General features: G+C 37.2%; 1 protein-coding gene across 1 annotated transcript; it reads right to left on the reverse strand.

The window, feature by feature from the left end:
* Positions 1-353: 353 nt before the first annotated feature.
* FANCF (FA complementation group F) lies at positions 354-3,960 on the reverse strand. The gene has a single exon (XM_032240996.1). The coding sequence runs from the start codon at positions 3,510-3,512 to the stop codon at positions 2,388-2,390; it is 1,125 nt and encodes a 374-aa protein (XP_032096887.1). The 5' UTR covers positions 3,513-3,960; the 3' UTR covers positions 354-2,387.
* Positions 3,961-22,401: the final 18,441 nt, after the last annotated feature.

The raw sequence follows: 22,401 nt of genomic DNA on the forward strand, positions 1-22,401 counted from the left end.
GTTAAACCTCCTTCTTAATGATACTATGGACCTTTCCTAAGTTTAAGATACTAATTTTAGATATTTTTAAGTTAAATATAAGTTTTGAGAATAAAAGCATGGGTATAGAATATAACATCCTAACTGGTAGAAGGGAAAATATTATGAAATAAGAAGGCAAACAAATATTTCGTCAATCAAACAACTGAGAGAAAATTGAAACATAGAGAAATCAAAAGAAGTGGAAAGCACAAAATAGAACAGCAGGCCAAAGTCCAATCATATAGTGTTAATATATGACAATGACAACAGACAAAAATAGACTTTAAAGCAGAAAGGCAGTCACTACAAATAAAAGATTCAATTAATTTGGATGACATAACAATTCTATATTTGTTTGCATATCATAAAATTGCTCAAAATACATAAAATGAAAATTAATAAAATTTCCTGGAACAATGTTACAGTGGGAGATTTCAATTGTGCACCCTCATTTGACAGGACAAAGGGAGAACCACAAAATAAATATTTTTATATTCTGTAGTTAGTTATCAAACATTTTCCTATTTATATAGTCTTCCTCTCTCTTTTTCCTCTCCCAGTACATGCATTGATTCCTAATCTTTACAAGTCCTTAATATTATTCAAAATAAGAGAAAGTATATAAAGTTCTAATGCTGGTTTCATTTATTCAAACACTAGGGATATCTACCATATGCTGGACACTGTGCTAGGTTCCTGGAAACAAAATAAGTAACAGATAAGACTTCTACTTTCATGTCGCTTTTGTTAATATCCTTGGGTATTTTACTTAATTTTTTAGCTTATATTCGTAAGAATATAGTCTTGGTGTAAATATTAAATAAGATTATGTATGTAATGAACATATGGAGACTAAAATAAGGCAATAAAAAGTAGTTAGTATAAAATGGATTTTAAAACGTTATTTCTTAAGTCTACTGTCTATCTTTATAACTTTATTGTAAATCAGTGTGAGATACAGCTGAAAATATAGGGAAGTAAGTTCACAAACTGTTATTTTCTAAAGCTAAAGCTAATATTAGGACTTGCTAAGGTAGAATTCTTCACTGGGGTGTTTATTTAAAAAAGAATTTCATGTAACTGACAGGAGGAATTGTCTTTATTCTTGCGTTAATGACAATGGCCTTCATGGATTAGAACTAGAAAAATAAATCAGACCACAGGGAAAAAGAATTTGCTGGTTTTCACTCAAGAGTATCTAGAAAAGTATACTTAGTACTAGAATAATGGTTTACCCCTGGGTTATACCACAGAATGAGAAATCCTACAAGATTATAACTCTTTTTGCTCTTATTCCATTCTGGAACTAGAAATTAACTTTCTAAATACCCTTTTTTTTTTTTTTCCTAAAAAATCCTGTTAGCTAACCTGGAAATGGACAAAAATATCTTGATTGCTGGAAAGTTATATCTCCCTAGTAAAAATGAACAGATTGCCCTTAAGTTTGGTTACTGGAAATCACTGTCAGCTGTGAAACACCCAGGTAAACTAACAAAACTAGGTTCCTACATGCAAAACAAATATCCTAAACTGTTTCCATAGGGCAGCCACCAAGGGAAAAATAAGAAAATTTTACTATTTTAGTCTAAATACTTCATTTAACATATAAGGCAACTGTGGTGGCAAAGGTTGTGATTTATTAACCTAGTTAACAGCAGAAGTGGCACTAAAACCTGGATCTTCTAAAGTTTGATTCTTTTACCATCAAGCATTAATATCCAGAGGCATATATTTGTTATTTACTATGCTTTAAACATTTGTCTGTGAGTCAATGCTTTAAATGGACATACTACGTGGTGATTCATTTTCAGAGTAAGAATTTGCAGAAAACGGGAAAAAAACTTTCTGAATAATACAATTTTAATGCATATTGAGGCTGGTTAAGTGGTTAGAATACTAGGTTAACAAGGCGAAATCCAGATCCAGATCAGCCAATAGCTTTTCAAACCAACATTCCTGACACTGCCACATATTGGATGGCTAAAGAGAACTCTTCACTACTGAAGGAGGGAAAGAAAACCTAGAAAAATAAACCATACTGAAAGAAAAAGGTTTTTGTCACTTTAAAGCTTCTTTTACTTTGAATGGTACATATAATTTCAACATTCTTAGAAATGGGCCTTCTATTCAAAAGCAAACTATTGCTAATTCCATGGCTTTAAGTGGAGTACTTCCAATCACTTCTTCTATCCAGAAAATCTATGACACTACATGCCAGTTAGTTTGCATACTTATAATTGTTTAATAAACTATTCAAAATTAGCATCTAAAATAATTATAGTTTGGACACAGGAAGGCACATATACCAGAGAACATTGTAATTTTCATTTTGTAAACTATATATTCAAGTAATAACTGAGCATTGTCTATACAGAACTGAGGTCTGGGCTGAAACCCAAAATTTGTCTTTTCCTAAATGCACCACTCCTTAGAGCTAATAAGAGGTCTGTCCAGATGCTAAGACCAGGTACTTCGAAATCTCCATCCTGCGCTTTACAGGTCTCCAGGGAAGTTAGAACTTCATCTTTCAGAGGTGGAGGGGCCTGACAGAGGCTTTGAAACCTATCGTGCAGCTCCTCCCAGGGCACATCTTGGGACTCAGTTCCAACCCAAATGCCTTTCTGAAGGTCATAGTGCAAACGCTGACCCCAGTCTGTTAGCAGACCCAGGTAGACAGGAGACAGTGCTGGGTGACGGCTAGTTACTAAAGTCAAAAGTCCGGCTGGGAGGGCGCGACAAAAGGCAGCAAAGACTTCCGAATTCCCCAGAAGCCAGTGGACTAGCGCTTGACTCCCCTCTCCATGAGTTTTGTGGATGCCGGGTTCCAATTCTTCTTGGGGCCGGGGAGACAAAGGCGGCTGCAACAGCGCCACCGCTATCACTTTTAGGAAGTTGTTCTTAGGCAAGCATTCCCACAGGCTGCTTAGAAACCTGGTGGGACCCTCCGCTTCGGCCTTCCCCACATCCTGCAGACGCTCCAGCAGCAGCTCTGCCTGGGTCTTCATCAGAGAGTCCTCCTGGAGATTCGGGTTCTCTCTATAGCCGTTTAAACGCAGCAAGTGCACCGCGGACCGGCGGCGGGCAAGGCTGGCCAGGCTCTCTTGGAGCGTCTCCTCACTGGCGTCCGGGACGCCCGGGCCCGGAAAGAGCTGTTGCAGCAGGTGGTGACGAGCGGCATCCCCGAGGGCCCGGTTCTCCAGCAGGCGCAGAGAGAGCAGGACATCACAGCGACCGAGGGCCTGGAAGTTCGCCAATCCCGGAACTGGACCCCGCCCAAAGCCACCCTCTTGCCGCCACTGGTTGTGCAGCCGCCGCTCCAGAGCCGTGCGAATGCGGCCATGCCGACCAAAGCGCCGGTGGATGTGGCGCAGGTAGCGCGCCCACTGCAGGGCCCGGCGCACAGTGGCTGGGTCCCAAGTGCTGACGTGGGTAGTGCAGGAGACCGCCAGAAGCTCGGAAAAGCGATCCAGGTGCTGCAGTAGGGATTCCATGAGGTGCGGAAAGGCCTTACTTCCGCTTTCAACTTGGAGACCGAGACTCTCTGCGTACTGATTGGGACATCTGTGAAATGATACGCCTTTCTGCAACGCTATTGGTCGAAATGCATGTCAATCTCACAGCGGCTTTTTCCGGATTTCTTGACTCTGGGCAACTTAAAAGTCCTGAGACTTTTACTTTCGTTACACAAAGAGGTTCTTGGTGAAGGGAGAGCAGATGTAGGATATCCTAGCGAGAATTCCCGGAACCATATGCGAGATGATGCCAGTCATGAACGTCTCCGTGCTTGAGACTCCGTCTTCTTTCGCTTTGGAAATATCCTTAAGTAGAAATTTTCTAACTTTGCCTAAAAGTAGAATCTGTGTTGAGGTTTTTCAAAAGTAACGCCAGAGACATACTGTGACGTGAGGAAACTCTCTTAAATGAAATTTTAAGATCAATTTGAGAAAAAAATGTACTAAAAATGTACTGACATCCTATTAATGCCAGGCACTATGCTGACCTCTGGGCTTTCACTTTGTCCTTCCATTATTAGAACCGAACCCTAGATTATTTGAAACAAAAAATAAACTTCAACATCAATAATTTATTAAAATTTACAAAGGAACAAAATTTTACTTCGCAATTGTACATTTTGTTTTTGTAATTTTTAGGACAAAATAGCTTGACTCTTCTGTCACACAATCAGTTGAAGGAAAGGGCATTTAAGAGCATCGAACAATAATAAATATTTGATTAAATAAAAACTATGAGAGTAGGGAGGAGAAAGCCCTATGTCACTCATTGACGCATTTAACAAATATTTGTCAACTCCTAGGAGTTACATTGTGTACAAAATGCACAACGATTCTTACTAAAGTTGGTAATACAGTAACTCATTTGAGCTGAATTTCTTTCCAGTCCTAAAGACACAGCCAGAAGTATTCAAAAAAGTGAGGGAACAGTGTTTTGTACTTTAACAAAAAGGGGAAGAGAAACAAATTTAAAAGAGGGAAAGTCATTTTTCACTTATTAAAATAAGCGTTCCTACACATTTTAGAAAATAAAGCAGTCGTGTACATGATGTTAATTCAGATTTATTCATTTATTTATTTTTTTTGAGACGGAGTCTCATTCTGTCACCCAGGCTGGGGTGCTGTGGCGCAATCTCGGTTCACTGAAACCTCAGCTTCCTGGATTCAAGCACTTCTCCTGCCTCAGCTTCCTGAGTAGCTGGAACTACAGCCTCATGCCCACCACACACGGCCAATTTTTGAATTTTTAGTAGAGACAGAGTTTCACCATGTTGCCCAGGCTGGTCTTGAACTCCTGACTCCAAGTGATCTGCCCACTTCGGCCTCCCAAAGTGCTGGGATTACAGGCATGAGCCACCACACCTAGCTATTATTTGATTTTTGTTAGTTATCTCAAACTCTTATTTGGTCCTGAAATCATTATGTTATTTCATCCTAAGGATACCATGAATCTTAAAATTCTTTGTCTTGGCTACTAGAAACTTAGAACCAAATGTACAGCTTGTGTTTAGCAAATGTGCAGGCATCACTGATTCATTTATTCTTATATTGAACACCTATTACAATACGTAGTATGAGGTGCTACAGATTTACTAGTAAAATAAACACAGTCCTAGCCTGAACGGAGAAGTTCATCTTGTACCATTTAAGAGAGACATTATATGAATAACCTCAAATGTGATAGGAGGATAAAATGGAGAATGGTTACCAAGTCTTAGGTAATAGGAAGGCCTCTTTAAGAAACTGACTTTTCAGGCTGGGGACAGTGGTTCTTACCTGTAATCCCAGCACTTTGGGAGGCCAAGGCAGGTGGATCACCTGAGGTCAGAAGTTCAAGACCAGCCTGACCAACATGGCAAAACCCTGTCTCTATTAAAAAAAAAAAAAAAATCTATATTAGCTGGGTGTGGTGGTGGTGTGGTGGTGTGGTGGTGTGGTGGTACACACCTGTGATCCTAGCTACTCAGGAGGCTAAGACAGGAAAATAGCTTGAATCCAGGAGGCGGAGGTTACAATGAGCTGAGATCAGGCCACTGTACTCCAGCCTGATAAAGACTCTGTCTCAAAAAAAAAAAAGAAAGAAAGAAAGAAAAAAGAAACTGACTTTTCTGTTGAAAGCTCAAAGCTGAGTTGTTGAGAGGCGTTTTCAAGGCCACAGGAACCCTTAATTTTTTGCGGGTACCTGAGTTGAAAGAACCAGACCTACATAAGCAAGTGGAAAATGTCCAAAAAAAAGCTTTGATTCAGAATAGGGATGACAGTGTATGGCAAGAATTGTGCAGATTAATTTTAGCTTCATACCTTTCTACTTATCCATTTAAATCTTGATTTTTAAATTCTTACTCGGGCATAGTAATGTATAAACTCCTACATATTTCACATTAGTCTACTTTTATTAAATAAAATGTCTATGAAGTTTCCCCCTCTAGAAGAAAGAAAAGCCTAGGATTTTAACCTATATCCTTGAGGCAGGGTGAGGAGGAACACAAAAACTTAATTAGAATGCAAAGCAGATTTTATATATTTTGAAAATTTTAAGAATGTTGCTATGAGAGACTAGATATAAACTGACAGGAGAGTTCTGGGAAGACTTTACAGAGGACTCATACTTGATTTAGGCCTCAAAGTGTTTGAACAATCATGGGATAGAAGAAAATCCAAGTGAGAGAAGTAATATAAGGTAAAATACGTGAGAATACAAATGTGTGTACTGTTTGCCACGAATACCAAGACCAATCTCCCACCTCTTGGTTATGATCCCCAAATTCCTGGAATACAGTAAATTGGGAAAGAAAAAGGCCAAATTTCAGCAGATTTTATTTTTATTATTTTATTTTTATTTTTTCTCTTATTTGGTGAAGTGTCCAAATATTACAATATCCTTCATGAGCACTAGGGCTACCTGACTTGGACAAAGCCACAAACTTTCTTTCTCTACTGAGCCCTACACTGCACCTGTGCCTTTGCTGAAAGAAGCTTCCCACAGTCAGTTCTGGGACTCAAGGTCTGCAGTCTGGATTCTTTGATCTCGCAGGAGGCTCCCTTGATGTGGTATAGTCCTACTTCCCCTAGGTGTAGGGATTTCCGAGGGCCAAACTACTGTGAATCCTGCTGTCCTCTTCTGGCTCTAGCCACCCAGTGGGGCTGCCATTCTCCAAGATGGTGCGAGGGAATGTCTGGAAGGGATCCATGATAGGACCTGTCCTCTAATCTCCCAGTAGTGGGTACCAGCAGAAGCCCTGATGGGGGTGGCAGGGGAGTGATGTAGATTCTGTGAGATTTCCTTGGTTTTAAATAGCCTCAATGTGTCGGTATTCTCAAATGCCAGCTGTAGTAGTAATATACTGGTCACATAGATAGACTCAAGACCTCCTGGTTAGCCAGAGTGATGGAGGCAGTGGTGCTAACTGAGGTCATCCAAAAATTTTCTTCCTCAGGGGAGCTGTGTTTTTGTGCCAGCAGTTGCTGTTATGGACTGTGTCAGTTATCCTCCAGCAAGGAGGTAGTGCTTGCAAGAGTGTCAGCTGCAGTGATAGTGATGGGATTTGTGCTTCTCTTATGTTACCCAAGGTAGGTACTCTGGTGTCTCAGGCAAAGGGCAGGGTCATGGAACTTCCCAAAGTCCCTGCCCTTTGTGTTAAGATACTAGGGTAGATGGAGGTATAAAGCCAGGTGGTGGCTGGTTCAGTCAGGTCCCACACTCTGGCCTCCCACATGCCAGCGCAAGCAGCAGCTTCAGTGGAGATCAAAGGGCAGTTCTGTAGCCTCTGAGGGAATGTTCATGGGAGGAGCATAGCTGCCTTTGTCCTGCAGAAGAATCCACTTGTCAAGGCACATCTCATTTGCAAGTGTTCCAACTGCAGCAGCTAGCTGAGTTCCAGATAGTCTGTTCTCAGCACTCAAAACTGCCCCAGGCCATAAGCCTTCCCCACCAATATGGGAACTGTGGCTTTCAGGCCACACCCCTCCCTATCTACCTGCAAAGCTGGAGGTGCCAAGGCCCTGTACCTGTGGCTATAGCACTTCCCACTTGTCTCAGTTCTCACCAAAGTAGTGCATCCCTGTTCAAGATTATACTGTGAATCTCCATTGGGAGCTTCTTTCAACCTGTGACTACTGCCTGAGTTAGCTGGTTGACTCCTATGAGATCCCCTGTGAGGTAGGATTTGGGATGGCTTTCCTCTTTCCCCGCCAGAGTCTGGGAGTGCATGTAAAGCATGTTCTGCTGCTGCTCTTTCTCATATACTCCTCACCACTCACTAAATCAGCTCCAGTGGCAGATAGGGTTAAGGCCTTTCTCTGTGGCCTGGATTGCCAGGTTTCCCAATGAGAATATATATCATGGAGGCAGTCTCTCCCCACTCACACTCTGAGGACTCACAGTTTTCCACCTGGCCTATGGATATATCATGGAAATGTTTTGACCTATTGGCAGTCACTCTGAGGGCAAATATTATGGGTATTGATTATACCAATCCCAGCCAGTTTTCCACCTGGCTTAGGGTGTAGGCTGCTGCCCATAGCTTCTTTTTTTTTTTTTTTTTTTTTTTTTTTTTTTTGTCTATGGTTTTGTTTTGTTTTGTTTTTTCAGTTTTCCTGTTAAATTCCTGTGTTGCTTCTTGGAGAAAAGTTCCAGCATGAATCTCAACACAGTATTTTATCTTTCGAAGTGGGAAAGACATGCTATCAATGCCACAAATCCACCATTCTGGAAAAACAGGAGGTTGTATTAAATTAAGATGTCGTTCAAACCATGGGATTTAGGAAACATAAACAACTAAGGATCAGGAAAAGATGCTTTCACAAACAACCTATCTCATGGGCCCTAATAAGGATTAAATGGGGTAAGAAAATTTACAAATTTTGAAGCCCAAATATTCCACAGATATCTCCTTCCCCAAACCAAGAAAATCTCAGAATCACAAAGAAAAACTGGATTAAGACAGACCTCAAAGAAAACGTGTTTGGAATTATATAACCTTATATATATTACCAATCTTTTGTTGTTGTTGTTGTTGTTTTGCCAGTTTCAGTTTTACTTTCTTTTGCTTTCATCTAGATGTACCCAACTAATACAAGCCCTTTGGAATACTGTGTGGTACAAATACTTAGTGAACATCACTGGCTATTACTGTTGTTATTAATATTATATAAGCTTCCAAAGTGTACATCTTCCCATGTCTTCTTCCTATTCCACCACTCCCAAATATAAAAGGGCAACCACTAACATCTTCATGGGCTACAGTGGAGGAAATGTTATCATCAAAGACACAACTTGCTGCTGCAGCATGTACTCTTGGTCCTGAGAGGTTTCTAATAAAATCTTGTCCAATAGTGTATTAAGACTTGAAAACTTGAGTTGATTTCATTTTCTATATTAGATCTAATTATTATTATTATTATTATTATTATTATTATTATTGTTTGAAACAAAGTCTCACTCTGTTGCCCTGGCTGGAGTGCAGTGGCACTATCTCGGCTCACTGCAGCCTCCCCCTTCCGGCTTCAAGTGATTCTCCTGCCTCAGCCTCTCAAGTAGCTGGGATTACAGGAACCTTCCACCACAGCCGGCTAATTTTTGTATTTTTAGTGGAGACAGGGTTTTACCACATTGGCCAGGCTGATCTTGAACTCCTGACCTCAAATGATCCTCCCCAACTCGCCTCTCAAAGTGCTGGGATTAAAAGCATGAGCCACCACACCCTGTTATTATTTTAAGAAGTGAAGAAATTATAGGGCATTATGCAATGATGGACCAATGAAAACAAGTTACTCTGATTCTTTTTTTACTCTGAACAATATTATAGTCAAGGACATGCACACTCATTATAGCCCTATACTTGATGAAACAGAATTTCTTTATATGAACAAGTAGAATTGGACTCCACATCTTCAGACAAGGCAGTCATAGAGGGCTTTTTTCTCATCCAGAAATCTGCTTTTTGGGAAAGATTTGACCTATTGGCAATCACTCTGAGGGCAGATATTATGGGTAATGATTATACCAATCCCAACTTGACTACCTCAGTCAAGTCAGGGATAAGGGTAGGCCTTTCTATATGCTTTGTAGCAGCTATATAGAACAAGCTGGAACAATGTTTTTACAGAGATTTCTAATAGAAACTCTTCACCTATGTTTGCCATTTTTGTGGTATTGCAAACTACCTTCTGGAAAAAAGGGATTGATATTGCTATAGTTTCAATGTCCTCTCCAAAACTCATGTGAAATTTAATTGCCAATATAATAGTATGGGAAGGTAAGGCTGTTAGCAGGTGATTGAGTCATGAGGGATTTGTACTCATATGATATCAAGTAAATGGTTAGTTAGCACAGGAGTAGATTTCAGATAAAAGTAAGTATAGATCTATTTCCTCTCTCTTTTTCCCTGTTTCACCATGTGTTGCCTTCTGCCATGTTTTGAAGCAGCAAGAAGTCCCTCACCTTGGACTTCCCAGGCTCCAGGACCAAATCTTTCTTTCTAAATTACTAATTTGTGGTATTCTGTTATAGCAGTGGAAAATGGACTGAAAAATAGATCTTAGTGGTATTTACTTGTAAAATCACAATTTCTTCATTTCATTGGTTTCCCCTACAAAAGAGGAAAATCGTCAAATGAATTGTAATGGATAGAAGACTTTATGCATGTAAAATCTGATGATTCGGTTTTCAGTCTTGCATCCTATGATATTATAACTATTCCCTGATATTTATTCCCATACGACATATTTTAAAATATTAAATTTATATTTTCATGGGGAAAACACACTAGGTTTACCTTTCCTACCATTAGAATTATTTTCAGTAGGCCATAATAGACTGTAAGTAGACAAAAATTGCTGTGGGTCCTAAGCATATTCTACTCAGTGTACAGCAGAAAGGGTTACAAATGTATGCCTGACATATTGATCTCTTTTGCCTTTGGGGCATATGATTGAGGTCTGGGAAGTGGGTGTCATTACTGAGACAAAAAGAGATCTGATAATTCATCCTGTGGTCCTTCTTTAGATATTGATTACCACCTGGACATCTATGCATTAGCTGGAATGGGCATACATTGTAATCCATCACAGACAAAGGGCCCATGAAGTTAGTGGAAAAATTTCAGATGTCCAAGAAGGACATAACAGAGCCTAGTGAATTCAGAGGAAGGTAGTGGAGGAGGAAGTAAAAGATGGGGCCTCCTTACTGGCACAGATCTGAATGATGTCCACAAATCTGTTTTCACAAATTTGAGATACATCTTTTTAGTTGCAGTGGGTGTGATTTTAAGTGGCTTTAAAGCCAGCAGCAGAAAGACTGCTGTAACAATGCATGTATATTCTACAAATTAGAGCTTCGCCAACATTTTGAAATATGTGATATTTAAAAATTTGCTTGAATTTTAAATTTATTTGCATCATTATGTAATGCTTAAAATTTTATTGCCTTCATAAGGTTAGAAAAGAAGAGCTTTTATTTAAATATAATTTCATTTCTTATAAACTTTGAATGGCTTTATAGACATTCACAAAACAATTTTACCTATTTTATCAACAACATATCAAATCAATGGAGAGTCTCATGAATATAAAGAGACCTTGCTTAAAAGTCTTGATCAGGAATTGCTACTGACCATTTCAAAAATAAAAATCAATATAAAAAAATTGCATTCACGAAGCAAGCTTAATTTCTCTCTTAAAAACTTGAGAATTTAAATGCTGGGGATTTTATGTAAATTGAATATTTAATCACCTGTATTCATATTATCATACAAAGCAAGTGCAAAAGAAATGTTTTCACCATGTATGTATATATGCCTCTTAAATGCTCTTTGGTTGACTACCCGTGCTTCAGTCTGAAAAAGGTTGGAAAGTACTGCTCTAACACAGGCATTCTAACACAGTTAGCTAAGAAAAGGGGCAAAAGAAAGGGCATTGTGATTCAAATTACTGTCCTAAATTTGTGTAAATAGGACTGGGAGAAAGTAAGTTAGCTAGTTAATCCTTATTTGTTCTTCCCTCTTAGCTTTGTCTGTTTCTTCCCTTTCTCCCTTTCCTCTGAGTAGAGGAGTGAACTGATCTTTACTGACCATTTTCAGCCTTGTTCCCTTGCCCTCCGGCGGCTTTCTTTTGAATTGACTAAAGGGAGACATTAGCAAGCAATCAGGAGGACTGGAGGAGAGAGATGAAAGGTTTTTATTTTCCTAGTCTCTGCTAAGGTACCAGGATTCCAGTTCGTTCTTCTAGAAGTCCTGTAAAACACCCCCCACATTGAGATAACACATATTACTCCTTGCAACCTTAGGGGCCTCCTGATGTTGTTAATTCCTGGCTGCCTTAACACACCTTTTTGATTCCCTTAACCCTACCCATACTTCCATAAATATACTCTATTAAATTGTCTTCGAAATCCCTGCTGAATGTGCTCTTGATTCCTGCCAGGAGCTTGACTGACAGTTGCCTGAACTGTCATCCATTCTTATTAATATAAGTTAGTGAGTCATAATATTGTCAATCAGTGTGTTTTCAAAAAATGATGCGTAGGCTAATCTAGTAATTCCCAAATACTTGTCATTGCCATACAGTGTTGCCAATCTATGACAAAGTCATCATTGCTGCAGAAATAAATGAAAAATATATGACAGAACAATGTGAAGTGTTTTCATAAAAGTAATGAATTAAGTTGAAGGGGAAAAGCATTTCTTATAGTGTGAGAAATGGTGGAATTATTTGTAGATGGACTGAGATTGTGAAGACCTTAGAATAGCTTGCTAAATAAGAGAGCCTGTGTTCAATTGACATTCCAATTTTATTGAGAATTTTGAAACACAAGAATCATAAGAGCATACCTGTTATAAAGCAATGTAGAGTATTGATTACTACTAGCTGGAATGACTGAATACAAATGAAGGATCACTGGAAAAATATTGCAATAGTCCTCATGAGCAAAATGATGGCTCACTACAGCAGTGGCAGAGGAAATATTAGGAATCTTCAGAGAGTGATGCTCAGATTTGAAAATTTTGATTAAGAATCAACAAATCTTAATGGCGAGAAAAATGAAAAAGAATATTCTGCATTTTCTCGTTTACGTGATTGAGTGAAGTCTCTTTATCTTTGGAGTCGAATTAGTATTAATTTAGACCGATGCCAATAATTAGGAAAAAGAAAACAAAATTCATAGCAGAATGTTCTGCTATGGAAATTCTTATAAACTTGTGGAAATTCTTATAAACTTGTTTTTTTAAAGCCCAGACTACTGTCATTCCTCACACTCTTTAATATCCCCTGGATAAGAAAATTACATAATATGACAGATAATGAGTGGGTACTAAGGTAGGCACAAAATGTCCAGAAGACATCTGGGTTTCTTTTTTTTTTTTCCTCAGCAATCTTTGTCAGCTGAAAGTTTATTTGATTTTGGCAGTGTCTTGTAATTATGTTAAAAATGACATATCTGAGAATTTATACAGAATGTAAAAACAAGATAGTTCTATCCACTAAAAAATGATTTTATGTTTTGGCTAAATTATCAATGTTTTATAGGTATCCAATAATGTAGAACCTTATCTGTAGACCCATTGCCTGCTCTATAGTTGGGTTCAAACTGAAGAAGGAAAAGGATGTTAAAACAGCAGCAAGACCAACATCTGCATAGCATTTTGTTCTCTTACTTTTCAGTTTGAGAGACTTTCATGACTTCTTATTAGTCAGTGCATAGAGTCTAAAGTCCTACGTATGTTTTTATTTTTATATTTTGGCTCCACTTTATCTCTTTGGTTTTGATTTCTAACTTTTTTTCTAAATAACTTTTATGATAAATTTTGACTAAATGAATAATGGGAAAAGTATAAAAAGCCTCCAGGTTTGCTTGGTTGATTTTATTAATGCGTGAGATTTAAAGGCAGACAGACTTGGTTCGAACACTACCAGGCAACATCTTGAATTCATGAGAGATGAGCTATTAAAAATGTGGATTAAAATATAAAAAAAGGAAGAATTTAAACAAGAAATTATCCTCTTCCTTAAATAATCATCAGTCCAATGCCCAGAATCTGAGCATTTAATTTGAAACTTCTTGTAATGCTAATATTCAGAAACTACTTAAATACTTGAATTAGTTCTGCTGGAAGAGACTTTTATGACTTTTACCATTTTTACTTTTTGCCACTGCTTTGTATCTGTTTTGAAAAGAAAAAAACAAACTATGTTAAGAGACAACAATGGCATTTATATTAACAGAAGTTATTTTGAAACTACATGTTAAAACCCAGATATATTATAATATAGTATAGTGTAATAAATGGGAAGAACTTACTAAGTAGATACTTGAACTAAATAAACTAAATTTATTTTAAGACTTTATTTTTCTCTTACAATTGATTTTTTTTCTAACGTTCAAACTACAAAGAAAAAAAATATGGATCAGGCTCTGTTTTTACCTTTGAATAAGAAGCTGGATTTCATGTAGAAGAGTTCTGTAATAATGTCTGGATGCCTTTATTTTTATCCAACAGTTATCAGTATATTGTTATAAAAGTACCTGCCAGGAAGGAATTTTTTTTTTTCCTGGTTCAATAACTTTTTAAGTGTCTGTTGTTCCCATTTTCAAATCTCCAAAACTTTTATGTGAATTCTTTCGGCACATTTTTTTCATTATTTCCCAACCTCCCTTTTTTTCTGGGTGGCTGAAGTTTCCAGACTTACAAACCAAAAGGTCTTAAGAGAATTAATATAAAAAATAAAGCTAAGAAAATTGAAAGCAAAGAAAAATATGCATGTACATTACCTGCATATAATGTAAACTCATTTTTAATTTCCTTTAAAAGATAATAGATGAATCTAATTTTTCTTATAATTTGTTCACTAAGTAGCAATTATGATGTAAAAGGTATCAGGAAATTTCTTTTTTTTAATCACTTCCAGACATAATCTGAGTTCTTAGATTGGGTTCGTCTGTTAATATCGTTAATGTCAAGGAGCGTTTTCCCCAGAGGTTCCTAGCATTTCAAAATAAACTTGCTGAAATAAGCCAAATAAGTGATTTTTTAAAAAATTGCAATATCACAGAGGCATTTTGTTAGAATGTAAAAATCCTTTCCAGTATTGTATTTATTAGTTAATTACCAAGTATAATGGGAGGCTTTACAGAGAATCTAAGGGAACAGAGAGATATTTGAAGTCCAAAGTACTATAGCTAGCATTTCTTTTCTCTTTATTCTTTTGAATAGATTAATAAATGCTATAATTTCTGAATTTGCATATATTATTTAAACAGATACAAGTGAAAGCTCCTACTTGTTGTTTTTGTTTTTGAGACATGGTCTTACTCTGCCACCCAGACTGGAGTGCAGTGGTATGATCTCAGCTCACTGCAACCTTCCACCTCCTGGGTTCAAATGATTATCATGCTTCATTCTCCCAAGTTGCTGGGAGTATAGTTGTGCACCACCACGCCTGGCTAAATTTTTTGTATTTTTAGTAGAGACAGGGTTTCGCCATGTTGGCCAGGCTACTCTCGAACCCCTGGGCTCAAAGCGACCTCCCTGCCTAAGCCTCCCAAAGTACTGGGATTACAGGCCTGAGCCACCACTACCAGCTGCCTATTTCTTGTTATCTTGGAATACAATATGTCTTCACTTTCCCTCTTCGTGATATAAATAGAATTGTCTATTTTATTGATGCTGTACGTAGAGAAGGAGAAGTACACAACAGAGCAATATCACTGTTACTAAGATGTTGGTTGTACGTGGATCCATTCAAAGATGTTTTGTATTCCATAGCCAATTCTGCATATCATAAAATGCCAAGAGTTTAGAACAAATCTAAATAACTGAGAGAATTGTAGGGTAGAAGGAGAAATGCAGCGATAATAATAAAGGCAAGGCAAGATTTAAAATATATATACATATATATATACATGTACATATAAAATAAATTTATCAGGCCAAATTTGTTATTTAGTGGGATATATTGAGAAAATTTTCAGAGAGATGTTGTTCTAGGTAATAATCTTATTAAAATATTACAGAGTTAGGGATCACAGTCAATTATATTCCAAACAAAGAATGTCAAATTTTATAGTGAACATTTTTGTTAGTCAAAATTGTAAATTTTGAATTGTGACATTATACATTTTTTTTTCTAGTTCTGATAAAGTTTTCTGTCTGGGTATTCTTAGTGGCAATAAGCAGTAATTGTTTTATTTTCCTTATTTACTGAGAAAAAACAATTTGGTATCCCTGTCTTCTGCTCAACCAGGAGAATATCATGTAAAATCTGTAATTCTATATAATGAGAAGTTATTAAGGGAAATGCTAAGTTCTTCTCTAGCTCTCTGATGTGATCATTTTAATTAGTTTGTTTACAGATTATAGTTTTTTTTTAAAAAGAGAGCTTAATTTAATTTTAGCAGAATGACAATGTCTCTATAGTATGCTTTGGGATCAGTTTACCTTTTATTGCCTATAGTGTCTGCCAAATTTTCCCTTTTTATGCTCTATAACACTTGAAGTCTTGAATTCTGAGTATTTTCAACTTTAAATTTATCTATGTGTTTTTGAATTTTGTAATCTCATTAGATATATAATCAAGGAACATAAACTCTGAATGTTAATCTGATACCCAGATGACTGGGAGTCGTAAGGACTTCTGACAGCATTAAAGGAAATATGCAACTAAAACTTTTAAAACAAAAATCTGTTTTTAGAAAGACAGAGTATTTTAGAAACAGAGAGCAATATGACATTTGCTCTGTTATATTGTATTTTTATGGCATTTCTTTTAGAATTTAATCCAGAAAGCAAAGCCTACTTCATACACTGTCCACCGTAAATGACTTAATTAGGTGATATTGACACACAGCTTGCTTTGTGATTATTAAAAAGTTCTTACCTTCCATCTCTCTGTCTTCTTTTCTCTTTTCTTCTCAATTGCTCCTCCCTCCTTCCTTCCTTCTCTTTCTTTCTTCTCTTTCTCTTCTCTTTCTTCTTTATCTCTTTCTTCTTCCTTTCTCTATCTCCTCCTTTCTTTGCTTCCTTTCTCCTTTCTTTCCTTCTTTCCTCTTTGTTTATCTTCTTTCCTTTCCTTTGCTTTCCTTTCCTTCCTTTCCTTTTTTTCCCCTTTCTTTTCTTTTCCTTTCCCTTCTTTCCGCTTTTTCTTCCCTTTATGTACACTCATTTGTTTCTATATGTGGTCAGAATAAGAGTCATCAACATTGCAGAGTACAAATATTCTCACATATAAGTACTCAGAAAAAGTATTCTCACATATAAATACTCAGAAAAAAAAGAGAGCTGTTATAATTTAGTGTAGTATAGGAAGAATTCAAACAAGAACTGTGCCTCAGGCAAGTTACTTAACTTTTTATTAATTACTTTTCATTGCAAGGACTCAATGAAACCATGTTTGCCAGGCATCTAACACAGTGACTAGTGCATTGCCTATGTACAGTTAATATTAACAAGTAGCAAAATAACATAAGTAGCAAATATGGTGAAAAAGGTATCAATAAACTTTCTTGTTTTTAATCACTTCCAGATCTATATGAAAACTGGAAGAAGAAAAAATGTGAGCAAGATGCATTTGGGAAATAATCCGTTTATTCTTTCAATCAATACTTTTGAACCTGTGCTTTATGCTATACTATGCCCTAGCGATATAATAGTGAATATAATAAGAGCCTGCATTAGCAATACCTAGTCTAAGAGAAAAAAAACTTCAAATGGTGAACAGTCACAGTTAGGATTGAGACACTAGGTGTGGCAGTTTTAAACGTGGCTTTAGAATTATTTGACACTCCTTGACTAGACAGAATGGACTTGTGACTGATTTGATCAATAAAGCATAATAAAAGACACGCGATGTAGCTTCTGAGGCAAGATCCCAAAAGGCCATGCAGCTTCCACCCTGTTCTACCCATTTTTAGGCCCCTCCTTTAATGATGCTTTCTCTGGGAACCCAGCCTCTATAACATAAGAAAGTTAAGTCACATGGAGAAGCTTCAGTCATCCCACACCAGGCACCAGATATGTGAATGGCAAAGCCCAAAGATTATTTTGATTCTTGAACGTTCAGCTTTTCCCACCTGATGCCCCAGGCACTGTGGAATAGATATAAACCATCCCTGCAATACTCATCTGATAGAATCCATGAGCAAAATAACTTGGTTGTTGTTTTACATCACTAATTCTGGGATGCCTTATTTTACAAGAGTAACTGGAGTATTAGGTGATGCTTGAATAGGAGTGCTTAATTCAAAACTAGGCTGTAGACTGTGAGGTCATTATCACTTAATGGTCCAGGGATCTTTTTTTTTTTTTTTTAATAGGGTCTTTCTTCCTCACCCAGGCTGGACTGCAGTGGTGCAATCATGGCTCACTGCAGCCTTGATCTCCCTGGCTCAAGCAATCCTCCCACTTTAGCTTCCTGAGTGGCTGTGGCTACAGACATATGCAACAATGCCTAGCTAACTTTTTAAAGTTTTGGAGACACAGGGTCTTGCTATGTTGCCCAGGCTAAAGTAATCCTCCCACTTTGGCCTCCCAAACTGATAGAATTACAGATGTAATCCACCATGCTTGGACTATTTTAAGTAACTATAAAATGACATGCAAGAACTCATAGGTCCAAATGATAATGAATAATAAATAATATAAAAGTTACTTATTGTTTATCTGATAAAGGATATATTCTTTCCCCAGGTAGTATCTCCCTTCAATTTTATTATAACACTAAAAGAGCATAAAGAGTTATGGTTAACTTGGAGCTACATTCTAGTCCTCATGATTAGAAAACGAGAATTTTTGTCAAAGAAAAAAATACGTAGTGTGTGATGCTTAAACCTGAATTAATAACCAAATCTGTCAGAAAATGGAATGGAAACCTTAGTTTGACTAAGAGTCCAAACTTCTTAAAATGGTGTTCAAAACCATCTTAAATTTGATTAGGGCCTCCTCTCTCCCTCCTACTGTGCTTCATTTTCTGAATGGCTGTTCAGACTGTCCTTTTCTGAAGGCTGTACATTTTCAGGCCTCTGTGTCAGGGTTCAATCCCTTACGGTATCCTCACAGGGCACTGAACCTTGCCACCTACCTTGATTCTCAGAGGCACATCTAACTTGCCTGTCTTTGCTTTCCCATGGAATGTGATCTCTATTTATATGTAGCAATTATTTGATTCTGCATTAGGTTAGTTCTTCAGATGTTTGTTTCCTTCACCAACAGAAAGTTCTTCACGGAGAATATTCTAATTCATCTTATAGTCCCACAATGCCCATTTTAGGTACTCAAAAAAGAATTCGTAAATCTTTATATATATGAAGCATTTCCAAAACATTATCAGAATCTCCACCTACTCTTCACTGATTCAAAAATTTGATCCAAGTATTTGAAAAACAAGAACAAAAACAAAAATCACTGCATTTTTTCGAAATTATAAACTCCGTATTGTGGAAATTGCCAATTTGCTTTGGAAAAAATTAGTGTCTCTATTCGTGAAGACATCTGTATAATTCCTATACCTAATTTGGTTCCACTTATAAAATCTGCCTCAATGAAAAAAATTAATGTATGATTTGGCAGAGCTCACAAATGTCTTGTCTGCTCATTCAACAAATAAACCAAACCATAAGATGTAAATCATATTCTTCCTTCATACAGAGCCTACCTTTATTACTTTACTTTGTATGTGTCTAGATGGGCCTGAAAATTAGCAGAATATTGATGGATTAGTATATGAGATTTTATCAGCTATTAAATAGTTCTGAGGTAGAATGTTCAGCAAACATTTTGTCTAGAGTATGTTTTTATACTTCCTGTTCCTAGTGTGTCATATATTCTTCCACTGTTTCATAGATATATTCTCATTTACTAAAAAATAAAAATATCTTTTTGGATGGTGTCATGCTGTCTGAATGAAACTGTGGACGAAGTTTATTCATGAACAAGGGACTAAAATGTTTTAAAACAAATTGGAATTTTTTTCTTTCAGTCATATCTATAATTTCTACAAATCTTAAAACCACAGCATATACCAGTTGCTGATGTCTCTTTAAATTCTTGGCTTATATTTTAGGGGTTTAAACGTGGCTATGTTTTCTGAAACCCAAAATTTTTCATCATCTCCTCCTGGGTTGAAGCAACATATGTCATTAATGAAGGGAGTTGGGTAACTTCCCTTACTGTTGTTCTTAAATCAACACATGACAGACAGCAACACCAATTAGGGAGATCTGCCTAAGGCACAGAATGTTGAAAAAGATAATCTGTTGAATGAAAAAGGGTTGATGTAAGGAAGGAAAAAATAGTACAAAATTGTGTGAAGGATAAATTGAATGATTATAAACAGAATTTCATATATTGAAGAAAACAAAGTACAATGCATAATCCAAGTAAAATATAAAGAATTACTGGGGTTTAAGAAAAACTTAAAAGCATTTAGAAATAAAGAGTATGCTTTCACAAGTTCACAACCAAGAGGTAAAGCAGCCTTAACACATAAAAATCATCCCCATACTTTATTCATAAACTTTAAGACGTATGAGCTGGAGAAGATTGGTAATAGTGGAAATAGTCAAAGGCAGGTGACATTACAGTGCACATCACACAGAGATTATTGCTTTTATTTTTTCAGTGGTAGTGTTTGTCATGAACTGTGTGTGTGTGTGTGTGTGTGTGTGTGCGTGTGTGTGTGTGTGTGTGTGTGTGTGTGGTGTATGTGGGGGGTAGTACTTACAGCAATTACATGCTTTCATACTCTGTGCTGAATAGTTTCATTTTTACTCTGTTAAACTTCATACATTTTACGTATGTTGTTTCTTTAACTTTAACTTTTATGATGTGTTTTGAGATAACATACAGAAATTTCTGATCCCAGGGAAGTATGATCACTATATTTCCATAGAAAGAAGACAGTGGGAGTGAAAGAGCATCGTAAAAAGAGAAAGACAGTGAAGTATAAAGAATCTAGTAATCAAATAAGAGGAGGAATTCTGGAAGTGTGAATAAGATGAAGAAAGCTAAGTGGTCAGTCTGAGAACAAACTTTTTCATCCCTTACTGATTTGTAAAACAAAGATTCTGTTGATGGCAGAATACAGCACATCGACACCTGATAGATGAAAGGTAGGACTCTTTGTTACCGCTCCAGATGATAGAGGGCTGTCAGACAGAGCCACACAGGGGTTGGACCCTGGGACAGGGTAACAGCAAGCTGGAGCTGTAGAGAGCAGCAGTGTATGGCAAACAAGGGGGGGTTAGTTGGTTTTCCCCTCCCTGTGGATTTGCTAATTTGAATAATTCTGAAGCCTCTAGAGCAGAGGGTCTCTCCCTCCTTGTCTAATATTTGGCCCCAGGGGATATTAAGGTGAGTGCATAGTGCCTCAGAGGGTGAGAATTCACTAAGGGAAGTGGCTGGAGTGTTGGTTTCATTGGCTGTGCCTGCATGTGTGTGTGCACAACTTCCTCCGCCCACCCACATACAGGCACACACACATACACGAAGTAAAAAAGAGCTGAATAAACTCAAAATACAAACAAGGCAAAGAAAACAGAGAAAATAATAGGGAGGCAAAAAAAAATATGTTTACTCCTGAACAGAAGATTCTTTACAATTTAATTTTCCTCTCTTAACCTGTAGGGTGGTGACTACCATGCTTCCTCACACTCTTCTCCATGTCTTTTGTTGTCATATGGGACACCTCATTTATGTGAGCATCAAATCTTGGCCCACAGTCATCTATTACTTTTGGTGCATTTTATTAGAATTTAAATTTACTTCACAATTTAGTAATGAACTGAGTCCCCCACACAGTTAGGCAACAACTGGTAAACAATTAGAACTATTTATAATTTCTACTCTTATTTAGGAATTCATCAATATTTGGTGTTAGAAATTTAAAACAATACAGATGTATTTGTGGGAAGAAATGTATGTAGACAACTGAATGCAATTAAATTTTTAGCTTTTTTTTTTTTCTTTTGAGACAGAGTCTCACTGTGTCACCCAGGCTGGAGTGCAGTGGCATGATCTCAGCTCACTGCAACCTCCATCTTCCAGGTTCAAGCAATCATCCTGCCTCAGCCTTCCAAGTAGCTGAGACTATAGGCGCCCATCACCATGCTTGGCTAATTTTTAAAATATTTTTGGTGGGGACAGTGTTTCACCATGTTGGCCAGACTGGTCTCGAATTCCTGACTTCAGATGATCTGCCCACCTCAGCTTCCCAAAGTGCTGGGATTACAGGCGTGAGCCACTGTGCCTGGCCTTTGCTTATAAAAGACTCAATTAACTTTGATTTACCTTTCTCCTGTGCCCACTGACCATGCAATAGATCCCTCTAGATATCAGATAGGCATCTAAAAATTAAGTTGTCTAGAACTAAAACCCTGATTTTCATTCCACTGAACATGAGACAAGACAAAACAAAGCAAAACAACTTCTTTCCATCTTTCCCATTTCAGTAAACAGCAGCATAATTATGTGATAGCTTAAAAAAAAAAGTCTAGGAGTTTTCCTTGTCTGTTTCTCAAACGACATATCCATTTATCAGCAAGTCATGACAAAACCTAATTTAAAATAATCATGATGAAGTATATCATGGATGATGTACGTTTGTAGAGTAGAATTGAATGCTTGCATAATTCACCTGCTTTTTTTCTAAGATGAGCATACTGAGAAGAGTGTGAAGAAAAAAGAAGAGAATAACCACTAAAAAGATCTCCCTGACTTTTATCTCATCTCCCCTCATTTATCGATTCTGCTATAGGAGTTTGAATCATAATCCTGAAAGATGCAATCCCAAATGCCATAAACCTGAATGTTGAAATCACAAAAGCCAAATTGTAGGGAGGAGATTAGCATGGTTTTGGTTGTATGTAGCATAGTTGCAT

This window comes from Sapajus apella, unplaced genomic scaffold (assembly GCF_009761245.1).
Source record: "Sapajus apella isolate SASKATOON/1434 unplaced genomic scaffold, GSC_monkey_1.0 scaffold47, whole genome shotgun sequence".
Taxonomy (NCBI): Eukaryota; Metazoa; Chordata; class Mammalia; order Primates; family Cebidae; genus Sapajus; species Sapajus apella.